The 18190-nt window shown below is 36.2% G+C and overlaps 1 protein-coding gene across 22 annotated transcripts in view; it reads left to right on the top strand.

Annotated features, from left to right (window-relative positions):
- Positions 1 to 18190, top strand: part of CHN1 (chimerin 1) — a 225779-nt gene that overhangs the window by 129327 nt on the left and 78262 nt on the right. For 20 of the 22 annotated variants that reach the window (XR_010410189.1, XR_010410190.1, XM_064586703.1 and 17 more), the window contains one exon: positions 13169 to 13457. Coding sequence is in view for 20 of the 22 variants with exons in the window: in XM_064586703.1 (XP_064442773.1) it covers positions 13169 to 13457 (289 nt within the window). In the remaining 2 variants the exon portion in view is untranslated. Of the gene's footprint in view, positions 1 to 1165; positions 1601 to 13168; positions 13458 to 15433; positions 15512 to 18190 lie in introns of those variants that run through there. The other 2 variants (XM_064586717.1, XM_045868548.3) reach the window with 2 other exon arrangements.

Below are 18190 nucleotides of genomic sequence, written 5' to 3'. Positions count from 1 at the left end.
AGAAGCAGGCTCCCTGCTGAGCAGAGCGCCCAATGTGGGGTTCGATCCCAGGACCCCGGGACCATGACCCGAGCTGAAGGCAGATGCTCAATTGACTGAGCCACCCAGGCGCCCCAATATACTGGCTTGTTTAATAAAATTGCATTGGAGAATTATCAGACTTAGAATGCCTCCCCGTGATACAGTTCTTTGTATAAGTAGGAACTAAAGAACCATTTTTCGTTCTCTTTATTGCTCTTATCTAAGGATCTCTTAAGTGGGTAAGTATTCGTGAGTCTTTTGCCACGTTGCTCTAAAAGGTACATAACCCAATTATTGAGCTTCTGATGACCTTTTTGATCCTGTGGTTTTAAATTAGTATATATGGTCAGTGGTTCAGAACGTGGCTTTGCAGTCAGACAGTTCTAGATATATTCATACTCTGGTTCCAGCATTTTCTGTAAAACTTTGGGCAAATTACTTACCTCCCTTAAGTCTCAGTTTCCTATCAATAAAATGAGGATGTAATAATACCTCATACTATTGGAAGGATTCTTTGGGAGAAGGCATGCATAGTGCCTAGCACAGAACACTCAAAAATATTAAATAGTATTATAAAAATGAACATACATAGGGCGCTTGGGTGGTGTAGTCAGTTTCTGTTCAGGTTGTGATCTCAAGATAATGAGATTGAGTCCCACGTAGGTCTCTGCACGGAGGCTGCTTAAGACTCTTTCCCTCTGCCCCCACCCCCCCACTTGTGCTCTCTCTCTCTCTCTTTCAAATAAATAAATCTTTTTAAAAAATGTACACACATAGATATATCGTGCATTACATTTTAAGCCTTTTGCTTATTAGCCATTAAAAGTCAATGATTTGCAACCATGGCTATGTTCATAATTCTTTGTTTCCAACTTACAGGTTGATTATATGTGATGCTTACATCTTAATTAGATGTAATTGGCTATTTAAGAATAACCCTAGAAACAAAAAAGCAATTACAAATTTCATTTATTGCTTCTCCGCAGCCTGAAATCCTGGTCTAGTTGCAGTTAAAATCCAATGAGAACAGTATCCATCAGTTTAAAAGTGATGGTTTATAAAACTTGAGACATCCAAATACAAAAAGAATATGTGCTGTATGATTCCATTTACATAAAATGGTAGAAAATTATAGTTCAAGAAAGGTAAGTGGTTGAATAGGATAAGGAAAAAAAGGATAGGCCACAAAAGGACATGGGGATACTTTGGGGATGTTGGAAATATTCTGAATCTGTGATAGTATCTGTCAAAACTCATTGAATTGTGCACTTCAAATGGATGCAGTTTCTTGTATATAGATTATACATTAATAAATTGATTTTTTACAGTGAGGCATTTTTATGATCTATTTTATTTAGTAATTTCTGATTGTTAATGACCACTAGATAACAAACTTAAAGGTATATATTTAGTCAAATTTAGTCTTACCTCCGCTACAGTAACATCCTACTTGTCTGGAAGTCAAATTGTTGGCAACCTCGGATCTCTAAAATACAGCCAGGAGGCTGGAAACCTGGGGAAATGTCTTTGAGTGGCTACCTAGCTACCATGGAGCCCATGTGCTGATTGCAAAGGAATGGTCAGTAATCCCCATTAAAGTCTATTTAATATAGTTTTATATAAAATATTAATAAATCCTCGTATCTTTTCCCCAAGCTTACAGCCAATAAAAAGTAGCAAGTTAGAAGGTGAACACAGGTGGTAACCTACAAAGAGGATTTAAAAATATAAAATTAGATTCAAGAACTAAAAGTTCAATCATTGGGGGCAATGTAGATCCAAGGAAAGGCTGACTCAATACATTACAATAGCCTGTGGGATATTCAGACACTAGAATTTTAGTCGTATATCCATGATAATGAACCTTAATATTTAAGAAAATATTAAACTGTATTGTTAATACAGTTAACATTGTTAAAAAGTACAATATGGAAAACATTAAGCTCTGTACATGACAAGTACTGTATCACGGTAATTATCACAAAATTAGTAATCTGCTTCTATTTGGGCAATTCTCTGTTACATGTATTTTTTAGAGTAGTTGTTTTTGGGGTTTGGGTTTGTTAATTATTAGTAACTTTAATATTTTAAATATTAAATTATAGTCCATGTGTAATATTTAGAATTGTATAGTTTATACAGAAAGGATTAAATAAAACATTTTGTTGTTTAAGAGAATTAAATAGTAGGAATCTGAAAAACCTATATATGAACATGTGGGGGTGTGTGTGTTTATGCCCTTATGTATATGTATAGAATTCTACAAGCACTCACACACATATATAACTCCATGCTCTTATAAGCTCCTATCATAGAGTGACTTTTTATCCTGAAGTAGTATACTCACAAAAACAAGATTTTAATAAGCTGTTAGTGGGACTAATTACCAGCTCTTGAAGAAGCCAAATATGTTGTTAATTATACAGATATACTCTTTGTTTCTGGACCTATTCTTGTTTTAAAAAGATTAAAATGTGTGTATAATACTTTTCCATAAGTAAGCACATCCATTTATTTATTGGCTAGACATACTGTTGTTTCTCTGATTTGATGGTAAAATGAAAACAAGGTAGGAGAAATTATTATAATTGGTTCACTGCATGAGAAAAGTTATTTCTTCATTTATTTACTCCCAGTTAACAATATGGAAAACATTAAGCTCTGTACATGACAAGTACTGTATCACGGTAATTATCACAAAATTAGTAATCTGCTTCTATTTGGGCAATTCTCTGTTACATGTATTTTTTAGAGTAGTTGTTTTTGGGGTTTGGGTTTGTTTGTTTTTTGTTACATTCAGCTGGCCAACTTAGGGGAAAGTATTAATGGACCCTCTACTAATTCTATTCTGCTGCCACTTGGGGTCTAATATGTGTCACACATTGCCAATCTCCATTGCTTTCAAAGTAAAACTAATAACTGATTCTCAAGGGCTCAGGACTTGCTACAGTGTTTGGACTTTTTCTTATATGCAGTAATGAACCATTAACAGTTTTCAAAAGGGAAAATAGTGTGATAAGATCTTTCCTGGAACAAAGGCCCATGGCTGTAGGCAGAATGGGCAGAGTTTGCATAGACTCAGAAAGATCAGTCAATAAATAAAAGTTTAAATGTAGAGGGAGATTGAAGAATCTCAGATAATTATGAACGTTTAGGTGGGGTTGACTGTGGCTGGCGGTTCCATTAAGGGATGTTGGAGAAGGAATGTTTTTCTGAAGAGATGACAGGATGGATTAGTTTGGTTGGGGACCTGCTGCTCTGGCAGTGCTTAGAAGTACTGGGGAGCGCGGTGCACTTGGATTCATGTTGGGCTAGGAGGCTTTCCAGAAAGAGACTAAAAAGCAGCTGGTACTAATGCAGAAAAAGAACCATTTTATTTTATTCTTTTTTTTTTTTTTAAGATTTTATTTATTTATTTACTTGAGAGAGAGAGAGAAACAGCATGAGAGGGGATAGGGTCAGAGGGAGAGGCAGGCTCTCCGCCGAGCCGGGAGCCCGATGTGGGACTCGATCCCAGGACTCCGGGATCATGACCTGAGCCGAAGGCAGTCGCTTAACCAACTGAGCCACCCAGGCGCCCCAGAACCATTTTATTTTAAACAGTGGGTTGAATTTTTTTTTTTTTTTAATTTTGTATTGTTTTGAGCTTCGGGGTTATTTCTCTTAGCCTCTCTATTTTACTGTTTAGGAATTTGAATGTCTTCATCACTGCATTGATAATGTGAAGGGGTCGAATTAGGCTAGTGTTTCCCAGACTTCAAGCCGTATAGGAATTACCTCAAGATCTCGTTACCAACGCAGATTCTGAATCTGATGGTCTGGGGTAGAGCCTAGGGGCCTGGATCTCCAACAAGCAATAGCAAAGAATTAGATAATCACAGAGTCTCATCTTTCAGACTTAAGATTTTTGTAAAATAAGAGAAGACAGAATTCTTGTACTTCACACATTCAACATACAGTTTTATTTCATGATTGGTAGATGAGCCAGTAGCTGTAGGTAAAGTTCACCAAAGCACATTATTAATTAATAGCTCTCCCAGGCATTATAGTTCCAGAAAACTAAGCCATCCTCACTTCTTCCGTAAAGGTTTGATTGGGCCATATGCATTTTATTATCCTAACATACTCGTGCTCATTTTGAAAATCTTTTTATTATAATTTAGTTAGCTATCAAATTGAACAGTACACTGAAATATGAGGTGTGTTTTTGTGATGACACAAAACATCTTTTTTGGAATGACATTGACATATACTTGCTCAAATAAATGATCTTTTCTAACCTTACTGAATCACTGGTCAGATAAAATAATAACTGTGTGTTATAAGTACAGTATAGCAGTGAGTTTTTATTCATGTTTTTGACTGTGACATCCATTAACTTATCCTTGACATTCTATATAACAATTGTTGTTTAAGAGATTTTGATAGAAATGAGGAAGGCTGTGAGTTGGGCGTTGGCAAGAATGAGTAGGTAATGGGAAGAAAACACGAGTAGGAGAGATTTTATTAATTCCAAGATGCAAGGCACTCTCATTAAAATTGTTAACGAAAGAGATTTTACCAGTGAATAAGCTCTTCCCTGAATTTAAGACACCGTTAAGGCTTGATCCTTTCAGGCTCTATGAAGACCATTTAGTGTAATGGAACAGGTCATCAAGACTGGTTCCACTCACCAGGCTTTCACTCAAATTGGGTTTCATTACAACAGTTCTGTTAGTTGTATCCTAAAGACATAGCAAGCTCATTCACCAGTGCATGATCAAGAGAGTCACTGCATTTCATGGAAGTGAAATTCAAATAACTATAGTTCTGTTGTAAAGAATGGTCATTTAGTAGCTTAAGTAAGATTCTAGGCATTTCTTAAAGGCATCAGTATTCTAAAATGTTGAATTGCTCCTCCTAAGTGCAGTATTGCTTAAAAAAAAAAAAAAAAGGCACCAAAAAACTTCTTCATTCATTGGCTTCTAAAGACTTAGGGAAGCTATAACTTCATAACAAGAATGTCTTCTGTTGTCTTTAATTTAAACAACAGCTTGTTTGGATAGAATATCTTCAGTGTATTTTTTCTTACCCTCAATACTTGATGGTAATCCACTGTTTCTTGACGTTTATTGTGAGTGTAGAGAAGTCTGAGAACAACCTTGCTTTCCACCCCTTATAGGAAAGTGACAGTTTCCTGCCTGGTTATCTGAGAAATTCCTTGTTTATTCTTCAAATTTAGTAATTTAAACCAGGATTTGTCTTAATGTTGATAGTATTTTTATAAGCTCATCCATGAAACAGTGTGTTCTTTTGGTCTTGAGATTCAGTTCCTTTTTCCCTTGCTGGAGTATTTCCCAAATTCTATTTCTGAATAATTTTTCTGTTCTGTGTGTTGGCATCTGAACTTGAGGCACAATTTTTATGTTGGATTGTCTTAGTCTTCTATGTTTATCATGTACTTGCAATTGATTTACTCTTTTATTTTTCTTTAGCCATGCAGTTGATTATTTAAGCCCTTATCTCTACACCATCGATTTGCCTTTCAGTCCTGTTGATCCTATTTCCTGTCATTTATTAGATTTGTAGTAATTATATAGGTACTCATTTTTTTTCTTAGCGCTATAATCTTACCTCATTCTTTTAAAAACTCATCACTGAATTCTGTTATTAAATTTATATTCTTAAGGGGTCCTGGGTGGCTCAGTCAGTTGAGTGTCTGACTCTTGGCTTTGGCTCAGGTCTTGATCTCAGGGTTCTGAGATCAAGGCCCAGTTCGGGCTCCTCACTCAGCGCAGTCAGCTTGAGAGTCTCTCCTTCTGCCCCTCCCCCCACTCACACACGCACTTTCTCTCCCTAAAATAAAATAAATAAAATCTTTAAATTTATATTCTTAAGTTCTGTAGTGTAAAGGGCTTACAGGGAGGGAATCTATTTCTGATTGCTTTTTCTTCCAGATTAAGGTTCTTTAACTGTCATTTGGATGCTGTATTTTTAAAACCAAATTTATTATAAAATAAAACATGTAGGAAAGTATGTAAAATTTAAATACAATTTAAAAATTGGTTACATATAAATATATGTAAATCTATATAATCCCTATCACATCAAGATATATTAATGGTAGTCCAGAAATTTCCCATATTTCCCTTGCTTGTCATTATCCCCCACTTGCACACAATAATTAACAACTGTGGTCACTTTATAGTTATCTTTTTCATGCTTTTCTTTGTAGTCTTACCATCCATATATGTAATTTTGTATAATACATTTGGGTTTTGCCTGCCCTTGGACTTTATATAATCAGACCATATTGTGTGTATTCTTTTGTGACTTGTTCTTTTTTCCCAACATTACATTTGTAAAATTCATCCATGTTTTTGCATGTATTTGTTTTCCTTGCTATATAGTATTTCATTATTAATCAAGGTTCTCCAAAGAAACAGAAATGAATAGGATGTGTGTGTATGTACACATATAGAGAGAAGGAGATTTATCATAAGTGGTTGACTTATGTGGTTATGGGGACTGGCAAGTCTAAATCTGCAGTGTGGGCTGGTAGGCTTGAGACTTAGGAGGATCGATGTTGCAGATGAACCCAAAGGCAGTGTGCTGGAGAATCCCCTCTTGCTCAGTGAGGCCAATCTGTTTGTTCTATTCGGGCCTTGAACTTACTGGATGAGGCCCACCCAATTACCAATTATGGAGATCAGTCTGTTTATGCAAAGTGCACTTAAATGTTAATATCATCTGAAAACACCCTTCAAGCTGACATATAAAATTAACCATCACAGTATGTGTACTACATTTTTTCTATTTTACTGGGGATATGTGGTTTTTAGGTTTAGGCATTTAAGAACATTACTGTTAGGGTGTGAGTGTGCATGTGTGTGTGTCTCCTAGTCCATATAATCATATTGTCTAGGGCATTATCTAGGAATAGGATTGCTATGTCATAGGGAATGCATCTATTCAACTTTACTAGATAATATAAAACCCTTTTGTTAAACGGTATGCCAGGTGCTGGTTATATCAGGTACTCTGTATCTTCGCTGGTGCATGGTATTTCAGACTTGTTAGGTTTTACCAATCTGAAGATTTAATTTGCATTTACTGGACTACTCACTGAATACCTTTGCAGATTTACCTTCTCGGTGTGAGCCTATTTTAATTGTCCATTGTATAAACTTGTATCCTTCAACTTTAATGAATTTTCTTTATCTTTTTGGATTTCTTCCCTTTCTGTTTTCTCTGCTCTCTGTTTTTAGAGCTCTTATTATTTAGATGTTGGACTTCTTGGATTGATTATCTTATTTTTTTTCTCTATTTCCATCTTATTGCTGTTCTTGAAAATTTTCTCAACTTTCTTTCATTTCTTCCTTTAAAGTTCTCATTTATGGTATCTTCATTTTTTCTATGTATTCTATATTTATTCCTCTTTTATAGCATCCTAGTGTTTCTCCTTCAGTTTTCTCCCATTCTGTTTATCTGTCTTTGTCCTTCGTGAGAGAGTCTTTCCTCAGATATCAGGTGGTCCTTGGCTAACTGTTCATATTTAAGTTTACTTGGCACTAAAAAGCTGACTGGTAGTTCTAAGAGCTTGAAAGAAACCAGCAAAGTAGAGGGTGATCTTAAGTCTTTTCAGATGGGCAGATCAGATATCCCAGAGCAGAATCTCCCAGTCTCCTATCGTGAAAAGTGCAAGCCTTTTGAGAATCTGGCAACAAAGAAAGATGGGGGATGCAGTCTTCAATATTTAAAACTTTCACTTAATTTTCAGGATAGCACCTTTCTCTTCAACTCTGTCTGGTGTCCCTCAGTTCACAGTGTCTTTGTTTTACCCTATCCACCAGCATGGGGGAAGGGGTGGCATTGAAGACAGGATTGCAAAAGTTGTGTGTTGTGGGGGAGATCTTACTGCTTCTTAAGCAGACCTTCAATTCATTCTTCTATATCAGTTCCACCTTCCAGAGCTTGCCTGGTGCCACCTTTTGAGGTTTAGTTAGGCACATTGGCTTGCTTTGTTCACTGAAGATGATTTACTGTGCCAAGGGATTATCATCATGAGTTCACATATTTTAATACTTTTGCCCCATTCCACCATCCAAAATTATAGGACCAGATAGACAAACACAGTATCCTAACAAAGGTTCTAATGGAGAAAATATTTTTAAATTGTATATAGCTATGCTCTCTCTTCCTCAGCCTTTCATTTTTTAGTATTTAACTCAATGCCTCATCATATTCTTGTCCCTGTTTTAACCTTTCTTTGAAGGGTGTATATATGATTAAATTTATGAGATTCTTGTATTTCATCATTTGATTAGCTTCTCTAACTTTGGTAAACAATACACAAATACGTATTTATGACAAATAAAATTGTTCTTGCATTTTGGTTTCTGGAAATAGTTCTAACATTTTATTGTTAACTTAGACAAGTGCGTTGTATATGTTTCTTTGTTAAGAGAAAACATCTGTTAGCTTGGAGCTTTCCTTTGAAGAGATATTTTCAAATACTTTGACTTCAAATCAGAACTAATTCTTGGTTTTAGAAGAAGTAAAGTAGAATCCCAAAGGCTATTCCTGGTACATATTTTCATCACTTTGTACCTCTAGACTGAATTTTTTGAGTACAGTTTACTTATAAAAAATAGAAAGGATGGTATTAAGGGTTTTGTTCACTGTTTAAAGCTAGATGTTAGAATTACATATTTTGAAATCCATCTGAATGCAACTGGGCACAGCATTAAACAGCTTTTTAAAACATGAAAACCCAAACCTGAAATCACTGGAGAAAAAGACATTTCTAGAAAGTGGTAATTATGTACTACAACAGTAGCAGTTCAAAGCACATTATCCCAGTCTCTCTTCTATTTGTTAACCACAGTACCACTTTGGAGACATGAATTTTGTTGAACTCTAACTAGGTGAGAGTTGGTCCTGTACAGCCTCAAATATGTTCACCAAAGAGGGAACAACTATAAAAAAGCAAGGGCAGATGCAGGTAATATAAGAAAAGAGGAAAAGAAAGATTTTCCTATAAAAATGGAGGAAAATGGTTTAGCTTTAACAGTTTTTACAAGTCAGTTCTCCATACTGTGGAGTTCAGCTGGTGTCACCAGATCCATTTCACATGTCCTGCCTTCGGTCTGACTACTGTCTTTGAATTCAGAGACCTGACTCACAGGCCGTAGTGCAAAGACTCATTTCTTCTCCCTTCCTCCCCTCTTTGCATTCTGCTGTGATTCCACTCTGTTCAATCAGGTGCTATAAACTTATTCAGGGACATGAAAGAAATTCACAGAACGCTTGTCCTTGCCTTGTGTTGACTGTAGAAGCAGCCAGTTCAGAGATGGGCCCGAACAAGTTATTTGTATTAGCAGTCCTTCATCCAGCCCCCTTCGGTGCATAGTTATTCTCTTTTCTGTTTTACTTCATTGTTTGATACATGTTCTGTCATTCTCTGCAGAAGCCTACCTAACAGAGAAGGAGAAAGGGAACTACCATTCCCTGAACCTATTATGTACTTAGCTTTGACTTAAATATGCTTATGAAATCCTCACAACCTTCTGGAGAGAAGTGACGTTATTCCTGTTCTCTAGATGCAGAATCTGAAGAATGATTTTCTCAAATCACTCAGCTAAAAAGTGGTAGTCCCAGGATTTAAACTTATTTTGTCTGATCCGAAAGCCTAAGGTTTTCCCATCCAAGTACTAACCAGGCCCGACCCTGCTTAGCTTCCGAGATCAGACGAGATTGGGCGCGTTCAGGGTGGTATGGCCGTAGACTGAAAGCCTAAGGTTTTCTATTAAAAACACAGGACCCCACAGTTGCCTTTCGCTGGTCAAACTCTAATTCAAGATCCAATGGTGCTTTTGCATTTGGACATAAGCAGTATAGCTCTGAGACCTTACTAAGCAGTGAGTTCCTTCGTTTTCATAGTGTGAGAGAGACATTGGATTCACTTGCTTTCATGAATCACTGCACAGAAATGTAACTTTTCCATATAAGACCAAGGCTATATGCATTTTTATAATCATTTTTTAGGAATGAAACTAAAGATGAACTCTTTAAAATTCGGCATTTGGGGGCACCTGGCTGGCTCAGTTGGTAGAACATGTAACTTTGAACTTGGGGTCATGAGTTTAAGCCCCATGTTGGGGGTAAAGTTTACTTTAAAAAAATACTAAAACAGACTTTTTTAAAAAAGATTTTGTTTACTTATTTGACAGAGACACAGTGAGAGAGGGAACACAAGCAGGGGGTAGTGGGAGAGGGAGAAGCAGGCTTCCTGCTAAGCAGCGAGCCCGATGCGGGGCTCGATCCCAGGACTCTGGGATTATGACCTGAGCTGAAAGCAGATGCTTAACGACTGAGCCACCCAGGCACCCCAAAACAGACTTTTAAAAATAAATAAAATTCAGCGTTTCATCTTGTGTTTGTATTGACTTGCTTTTATGTATATCTGTTTCCTATTGAGGTAATCAAGGGAACAGGAACTTTATTATGAAGCACCTAATATTTAACAGGGTTCCTGGGTGTGTTGTTAAATGTTGCATAAATGACAGTCTGTAAGAGGTAAACTTTTACAAGGAAGGATTCTTTCTTTGCTCTTAGATTTGGCATCTCTCCTTTTATGGCTCTTTTTTTTGTAGAAGAGACACATCCATTCCTCATCCTCCTCAAAGATTTTTCTATCATGCCTTTCAAATCACAGAAGAGACGAAGACTCTGTCGGTCTATGCTGTGATGCTGTTCTTTATGTAACTTCCAAAGTAAAGAGAGGGCAGTACAGGGTAGGCAAAGAAAGCGTACAGTTCCTGTAAGTAAAAATAATGCAGCTTTCTTAAAAAATCAATCATAATTCCAAAATGGAAATTCGTTTTCTTGTCCTTTGAGGTTAAGTTTTAAATCAACCCATATTATGAGTTATTTTCGTTATCTGATCACCTTGCTTAAGACTTGAAGTTTGATTGGACTGGAAGTCTAAAGCTGAAGTGCAGACTGAGGAGGAATTGGGAATTGTTTGTAGGGTCTCTTAAAGTTGCTATGATAAGAGGAAAGGACAAATTTCCTTAGTCTCTTTTGCCCAGTACCTAGAGGTAGCCAGGAAATACTTTCCTTGGCTGGATTAGGAATAGGCCCATTGTGAAGCACCCTAGATTTCTCTGCTCTTTCAATCTAACTGAGGCCAAGCCAGCCATCTTCCCTCCAGCCCGACATTCCCATACTGCTCAGATTTTAGAAGAAATTCGAGTGACAAATTCCTGCCACCACTGCTTGGATAGTCTTTATTTTATTTTTATTTTTTAAGATTTTTTAAATTTATTTGACACAGAGAGATACAGTGAGAGAGGGAACACAAGCAGGGGGAGTGGGAGAGGGAGAAGCAGGCTTCCCGCCGAGCAGGGATCCTGATGTGGGGCTCGATCCCAGGACCCTGGGATCATGACCTGAGCCGAAAGCGGATGCTTAATGACTGAGCCACCCAGGTGCCCTGGATAGTCTTTAGTTTAAGTGTCATATGCACTGTAAAATCATAAACCCCTTAGGAGTAAAATGGTCTAATCTTTCATTGAAATGCCTCTGAATACAATTGAAATATAAAAGGACTTCATGTTAAACAGTGTTATGAGTGATTATTGTTGTTAAGAATCTTATAAAAATTATAAAGTGGCTTTCCATGTTTATTTCCCAAAACCTGATAATATGTTATAAAAACAGTATATTAAACTGAAAAAAACTTTTATATTTAATTTTGGTGTAGAAGTTTTACCTTCCAATTTTTCAGACTTAAAATTTACTCAGGAGAAATATGTAACATTACAGGAAAATGGAGAATGGGAAATTGGAATTATATGGATCATTTACTTGAGTATAAATCTAAATCAAAATATAATTGCTTTTAAAGAACCAAAAGGTGGATAAATTTTATTTTAGTAGAAGGACCATCATAGATAGAATGTTGGGTTCTAGATTAAATAATTACTAAAGTTCAGTTTGAACCACAGAAACAGAGATACTCTCAAACCATTATAAAAAAATTTTTCTTTTTTTAAGGATATATTAAAAGTAGAATCTTAAGTCCTGTCCTTCTGGAATATAACCTATACTAGAATAATATTGTTGCATACATTTGTGGTCCTAATTAAACACTTTATTTTAGTATTAAACAGGGTATTATTTTAGTATTTTAGTTCACCTCTGTTCTGTTTTTGTTGTTGTTCTGTGTGTTTTAAACAATTAAATTAAATATACTGTTTCTGATTTGTTTAGTTTTTAATTAGGCTCACTTGGGACTGCCTTTAAGAGACCATGATTGTGGTTCTTGGTGCCCTGTGACATCAGCTTTCATAAAGTCAGGAAGCAAAATACTGAAATTATCATAAAACTAAACCATTATTCTCCAATTTTTAAAGTATGTTTCCAAAACATGACCCAAAAGTGAGAACAGAATCTCTAGAGTCCAATAGTTTATGACTTCTATGCCATATATATATATATATTGCAGGTATTTCTTGCTTAGACTCAACAAGGAGACACAGAAAAATGATTATGTAATAGGGAAGAGCAAGTCATTGACCCGTGGCTAGAAATCACAAAACTATGTTTCTGTTGCCCTCCTGTCCTGCTTGTATGGCTCAGGTTCTGGAATCAGCTCTACTTTAAATGATTACTGGCATCATACTTAGGTGAGCCCTAAATGGAGCTTTCCCATTAAAAGACATGAACGCTGGAGTCTGTAGTATGTTGAATATTTTTATTGATCAACTTGAAGAGAACATGTTAATATAGAAATTTCATCTATGATAGAATTGACCAATTGAATATAGAATGTGTTCTAATAGGATATGAGCTTTATTTTTCCTCATTTTTCCTACAGGATAATGAAGTGGTTTAAAAAGATAAACAAGAACATTTTTTTCCTTCTAGAGGAGACATGCATCTGGCTAGTTATCCCTAGTTGTTGCAAGTTCATTCTTTGTGTTCAAAAGTTTTATTTTCTATATTCCAGACGATTCATAGAGATTAGCCACAGTTTATTTAACAAAGAAGACACACACAAACAAAGCAAAAGGTTTTTTTGTTCTTTTTTTTTTTTTTTTTTTCAGAAAGAATTTACTTGCTTGCTTTTCTTAAAAACATCTTTCCCATTTCATTGAGGCAGATTTGGAAGTCAAACCAGAAACTTCAGGCTGTACTACGATGGAAAGCACTTCGTTGGGGAGAAGCGCTTTGAGTCCATCCACGATCTGGTGACTGATGGATTGATTACTCTCTATATTGAAACCAAGGCAGCAGAATACATTGCCAAGATGACGATAAACCCAATTTATGAGCACATAGGATACACAACCTTAAACAGAGAGCCAGCATACCAAAAACATATGCCAGTCCTGAAAGAGACACATGATGAGAGAGATTCTACAGGCCAGGATGGGGTGTCAGAGAAAAGGGTAAGCTACCATGAAACCACACTTGATCTTCTTCCGTTCGGGGTCCGTATGAAAGAGCCATGACTTCAGAAGAGGGTGGCTCCACAGAGCTTTGAAAAAGACGTGCATTTTCCCTGATGTCTGGTTTCGGTGGTGCTGAGCTTTGCATATATCTAATTCTTGTTCAGTTATGTCAGGTATATGTTTGTGTTCCATATTATTTCCTATTTCATCAGTTTCATGGCTTCAAAACTATGTTGAAAAAAAATGTCCCCTAATTAAAAAAAAAAAAAAGTTCAGGATTTTGGGTCAGAAACATAACTGCGGTCAAGAAAAGATAGCTGTATTACATGAGAAGTTGAGGAGGTCGCATAATCTATCAAGACTACTTTTTCGTTCTTTATAAATAGTTCTGTTCTTTAGCAAAATGATAATATATCCATACTTTAAAATACATAGGATTAAATTCAGTCTATCAATAACAGTTACACTCTTTAGAGAATCAGTCAGTCCTGAGTAACAGCGTTTATCTCCTTATGGACTCTTAAGAAGTAATTGAATCAGAGAGATTTATTTTAATTATAAAAGACAATTTAAGTTTTTCATTTGGCATATCTTGTAATATATTTAAAGTTAACATTAGAAGTTTCAATTCCTTGGCGTTAATATTATTTCATTCTGAAAATTGTCCATAGCTGCCTCCTTATCCCCAAGAAAAAGAGTGAATTTCCTGATGTTTTATATTGTGTGGGATGTAGGTGGGAGAATTTTATGTATTCTAATTGGAATTGTCCTGATCCATTCTTATATTTTTGAGACTTTCCAGTTGCCATGTTAAAGAAATGCAGTATTACATAGTGATTTGAGCTTGGAGTGTGTCATCAGACAGATTTGTGTGCAAATTCTGCCATTTTACCTGTTGTGTGAACTTACTTCATGTCACTTAATTTCTCTGTGCTTTGATGTTCTTATTTGCAAAATTATATTAATAATCAAGTTGTTGTGAGAATTGATTGAAGGAGATAGTATGTGTAAAATAATCAAACAGTGGTTGGCACATAGTAAGCACTTGAGTTTGGTGATAATGTTATTTTAACAGCCATATTACCTCAAGATGGTATCCTAAAATACTTCCAATTGTCTTAAAGTATTTAGGTACAGAATGGAAATCTAAAATGTTCACTGTTTAGCCTAAATTTTAGTTTTTGGCAAATCTAACTCAAATGGTACTTTGTGGCTACAGAGAAACCAAGATTTGAAATTTTATAGATTGTAGAAAATGGTTTTCATATATTTGTTAGGAACCCAGATCTTTTTTGGAAGTAACCAGAATTTAGAATCCTAAAAGCATGCTATATTTAATATTGTTCTTTTCACTCTCTAATTCCCATTCTCTCACTTTTGGTTATTTTCCATTCATGGCATTTTTCAGTAATGCTTGTATTTAAATATCTCTAATATTGAAAATATATTTTATGCAGCTATGATAGGATATTCTAAGTCAGCATTTGTGAAATATTTTTACAGTGTGTGCAGTAGGTTTTTTAGAGTTGATCAACCTAATGATAACCTTTGCTAATGTGTTCTGGATATACTTTTCAACATCAAGAAACTTCAGCTAAAGACACTTAGCTCTTTCCCACTGGGCTAGTCATTTAACCTCATAGGGTCTTGGTTGTCCCTCCTACAAAGAGAAAATAGTATTCACAAAGGAAAGACACTGAGGTAGATAATGCCTAGAGGATCCTTTTAGCTCTAGGATCCATGATTGCCCATGTATTCTGGCAACATTACGTGTTACATCACCTGCATTGTCTTGTGCTGATGACCAGTGATAGCCACATAGAGTGAAATAGCTGGCATTGGAAACTAGTTCTCTCCAGCAGTACATGATTAAGAATCACTTTAAAAATTACTCTTTGCTTTAAACTGCATGCATCTTAAATCTAGTTGGCTTAAAATCTACTCACTCAAAAATAGATTTATTTTATTTATAGGTGTCATCCAACAGGACAGGGATGATGACCTGTTCAAGAGCTTGAAACATTGATTCCCTGTCACAGTTGATGACATTTGTAAGTAAAGACAATCATGTTTAATTGATTTAAAATATCTCTTGCCACAAGTATGGTTTAATAAATATTTTTTACTGGGTCCTGAATAGCTAAAGCCCCTCTTGTCTGTGAGGGGTTTGCCTTTTCCTCAGAGGCAAAAAGTGTTGATGTTGCAGGGGCTAGTATGCTGCTGTGGAAAGGTGTCTGGTGTTGGAATTAAGAGCTAGCTTCCAGTTCTACTACAGGAATTGATTTCATGGGTCACTTTGGGCAAATTGCTTCACTTCTCTGAGACTGTATTTCCCCATCTTTAACAAGAGGGCTTTGGAGAGATGATCTCCAAGATGTGGTTCTTGTTATAGTCTGTGATCCTTCAGGGAGTGTAGGCATTGTACGAGAGAGAGAACACGGTACTAGAAACAGCACCAAAGTTGGGTCTTGAAAGGGAGATCTGTTTTTAGTTTATTCACCAACGAATTGTATCATTTTGGGACAATCCCCTAGCCTGTCTGGGCTTCAGGTTCTTCACAGAGAAGGGGCTTTCTATTAGACAGTAATTTTACAAGATTTTCATTATAATTACTTGCTGCAGAAAGGGCCCCGTGCTCAAATAGGTTTGGTAAAAAATAGTTTTGTTTTGTTTTTTTAACTTACCTATTTCTTTTCTTTGGGCTTCTGAGTTTCACTAATAACCTCACACGTATTATGACTCTCCAGGAATGTTCCCAAACTCATCTGGATCACCCCACCACTATTCAGAAAATTATTTAGGAAAATAATGTTTCATGAAATCCACTTGGGGAAATTTTGAACCAGATGATCTCTTAAGATCTTCCCTTGTTCTAAAATTGAAGGATAAGAATTACATGTGTATTTTTTTTTTCAGTCCTTAAGGTGTAAGCTGAGCATCTGAGCTTTGTGGAAGGTTGTCAAGATGGTTTTATGGCCATAAAGTTCTTTTGCCACAAGAAGTGAATCCTGAAGTTTCTTAGCTGTCCCTCGGAAATTTCACGGCCTATTGTGAGGGGGGAAATTTTTTTCTGAGTGACATCTATGTCATTTTTTAAAATTGTTTAAGTTGTTTCTCTAACTTGTAATATCAGTCTAAAACTTAAAATTTTTCTCAAAAAACATTGAAATTTAATCATGAAGTTGTAGCATGTTGAAAAGCCAGACTTCCTTCTCTTCTAAAATGGCTTAACTTCAGCATCCAGACTGGCCATGAGCTCAGCTTTTATTAGTGGCTTTTTAAAAATTTATCTTGGAACTATATTTGAATAGTTTCTTTTTCCAAGTAATAAATATAGTATGTTCACTTCAACAGATACTGGACCAATGGCTGAATGCAACAATTTTTATGATGATTTTATACTTAATGTAATTTCCATGCTTTAAAAAATGCCTCATAACTGTTAATAATATAAACTGTCAAATATATAATTTGCATTTCAGAAACATGTGCGATGAGTCAGAACTCTGAATCTAGCCAGAACCTCTTTACTTTTGGATTTAGTCTTCTAAGCCCTGAAACTTTCTCACGTTAGAATGACCTGTGATGGCAAGGGTGTGCAGAAGCCATTTATTGGTTTTATGGAACTGCACCAAGCCAAATGACCCATGTGTGTGTGTGGGGGGGGGGGGTTCCTTCCCCTGGAAGTCTGGGATGGTTGCAATGCTTGGCATACTGTCATATTAATTTATTCTTAAGGAATTTCTTTTACATTTAAATTCCACTTTTTAAGGACTTCTTTGGGCATCACCAGACTGAGAATATATTGAAATGCCTTGTGAAATTTGAAGTTGAATTGTAATCAGGGCCCTGTCACAAAGGGTACCTCCATAAAGTGATGGGACTCCATGTCCCTGGGAATGCTGAATGGGGCACAGTTGGTCTGGTCTGCTAATTGTCTCATTCTCCCACAAAGCAACTCTTCTAAATGTTTTTACTTTGCTTAAAATATACATATATATGTGTGTGTATATACATATACACATATATATTTATATGTATATGAAGCAATCTATAGAAAATTGATTTCTTGATTTTGTGCTTTCCCACTCTTTAAGACCTGTCTTTTTTTCCCCTTCTGTATTCCTCCCCAACCTGTGCTCCTCTTGTTCATCTCCTTCCTAACGCTGCCTTTATCCACATCCATCCCTCTCTTCCCTAGTTGAATTTCCATGCTCACGTTTCCCCTGTGGCTTGTTCAGGGTTAGGATTGGTCATTCCAGGGGTGCATAGGCCCTTGGAGAGATGCCAGATGTGCCCAGGATCACCTATTTGTATTAAAAAGTCAGTTTAGTGCTCGCTTTGGCAGCACATATATTACAAAATCAGTTTAGCAATTTATGAGGAAGACTGCAATTGCCCTGCAGAACTTCTAATAGTGGGTTTTTCCTCTGTCAATATCCTTCTTAAGAATCAAGTAAGAGTTATGGCACGCCTGGGTGGCACAGTCAGTTGAGCGCCCAACTCTTGGTTTTGGCTCAGGCTGTGAATGCGGGGTCATGGGATCGAGCACAGCGCAGAATCTGCCTGGGTTTCTCTCTCCCTCTCCCTCTCCCTCTGCCCCAACCCTCTGCACTCTATCTCTCTCTCAAATAAATAAATAAATCTTAAAAAAAAAAAAAAAAAGAATCAAGTAGAGTTTTAAAAAAATCCTACATAGTCAATATATAAGTATATATTTGTGTGGTCTT

This window comes from Mirounga angustirostris, unplaced genomic scaffold, assembly GCF_029215605.1.
Source record: "Mirounga angustirostris isolate CCGP_5_RB_7025 unplaced genomic scaffold, mMirAng1.0.hap1 SCAF_3, whole genome shotgun sequence".
Lineage (NCBI taxonomy): Eukaryota > Metazoa > Chordata > Mammalia > Carnivora > Phocidae > Mirounga > Mirounga angustirostris.
Note: the sequence above shows the minus strand (reverse complement) of the source record. Positions and strands in the feature narration are given on the sequence as shown.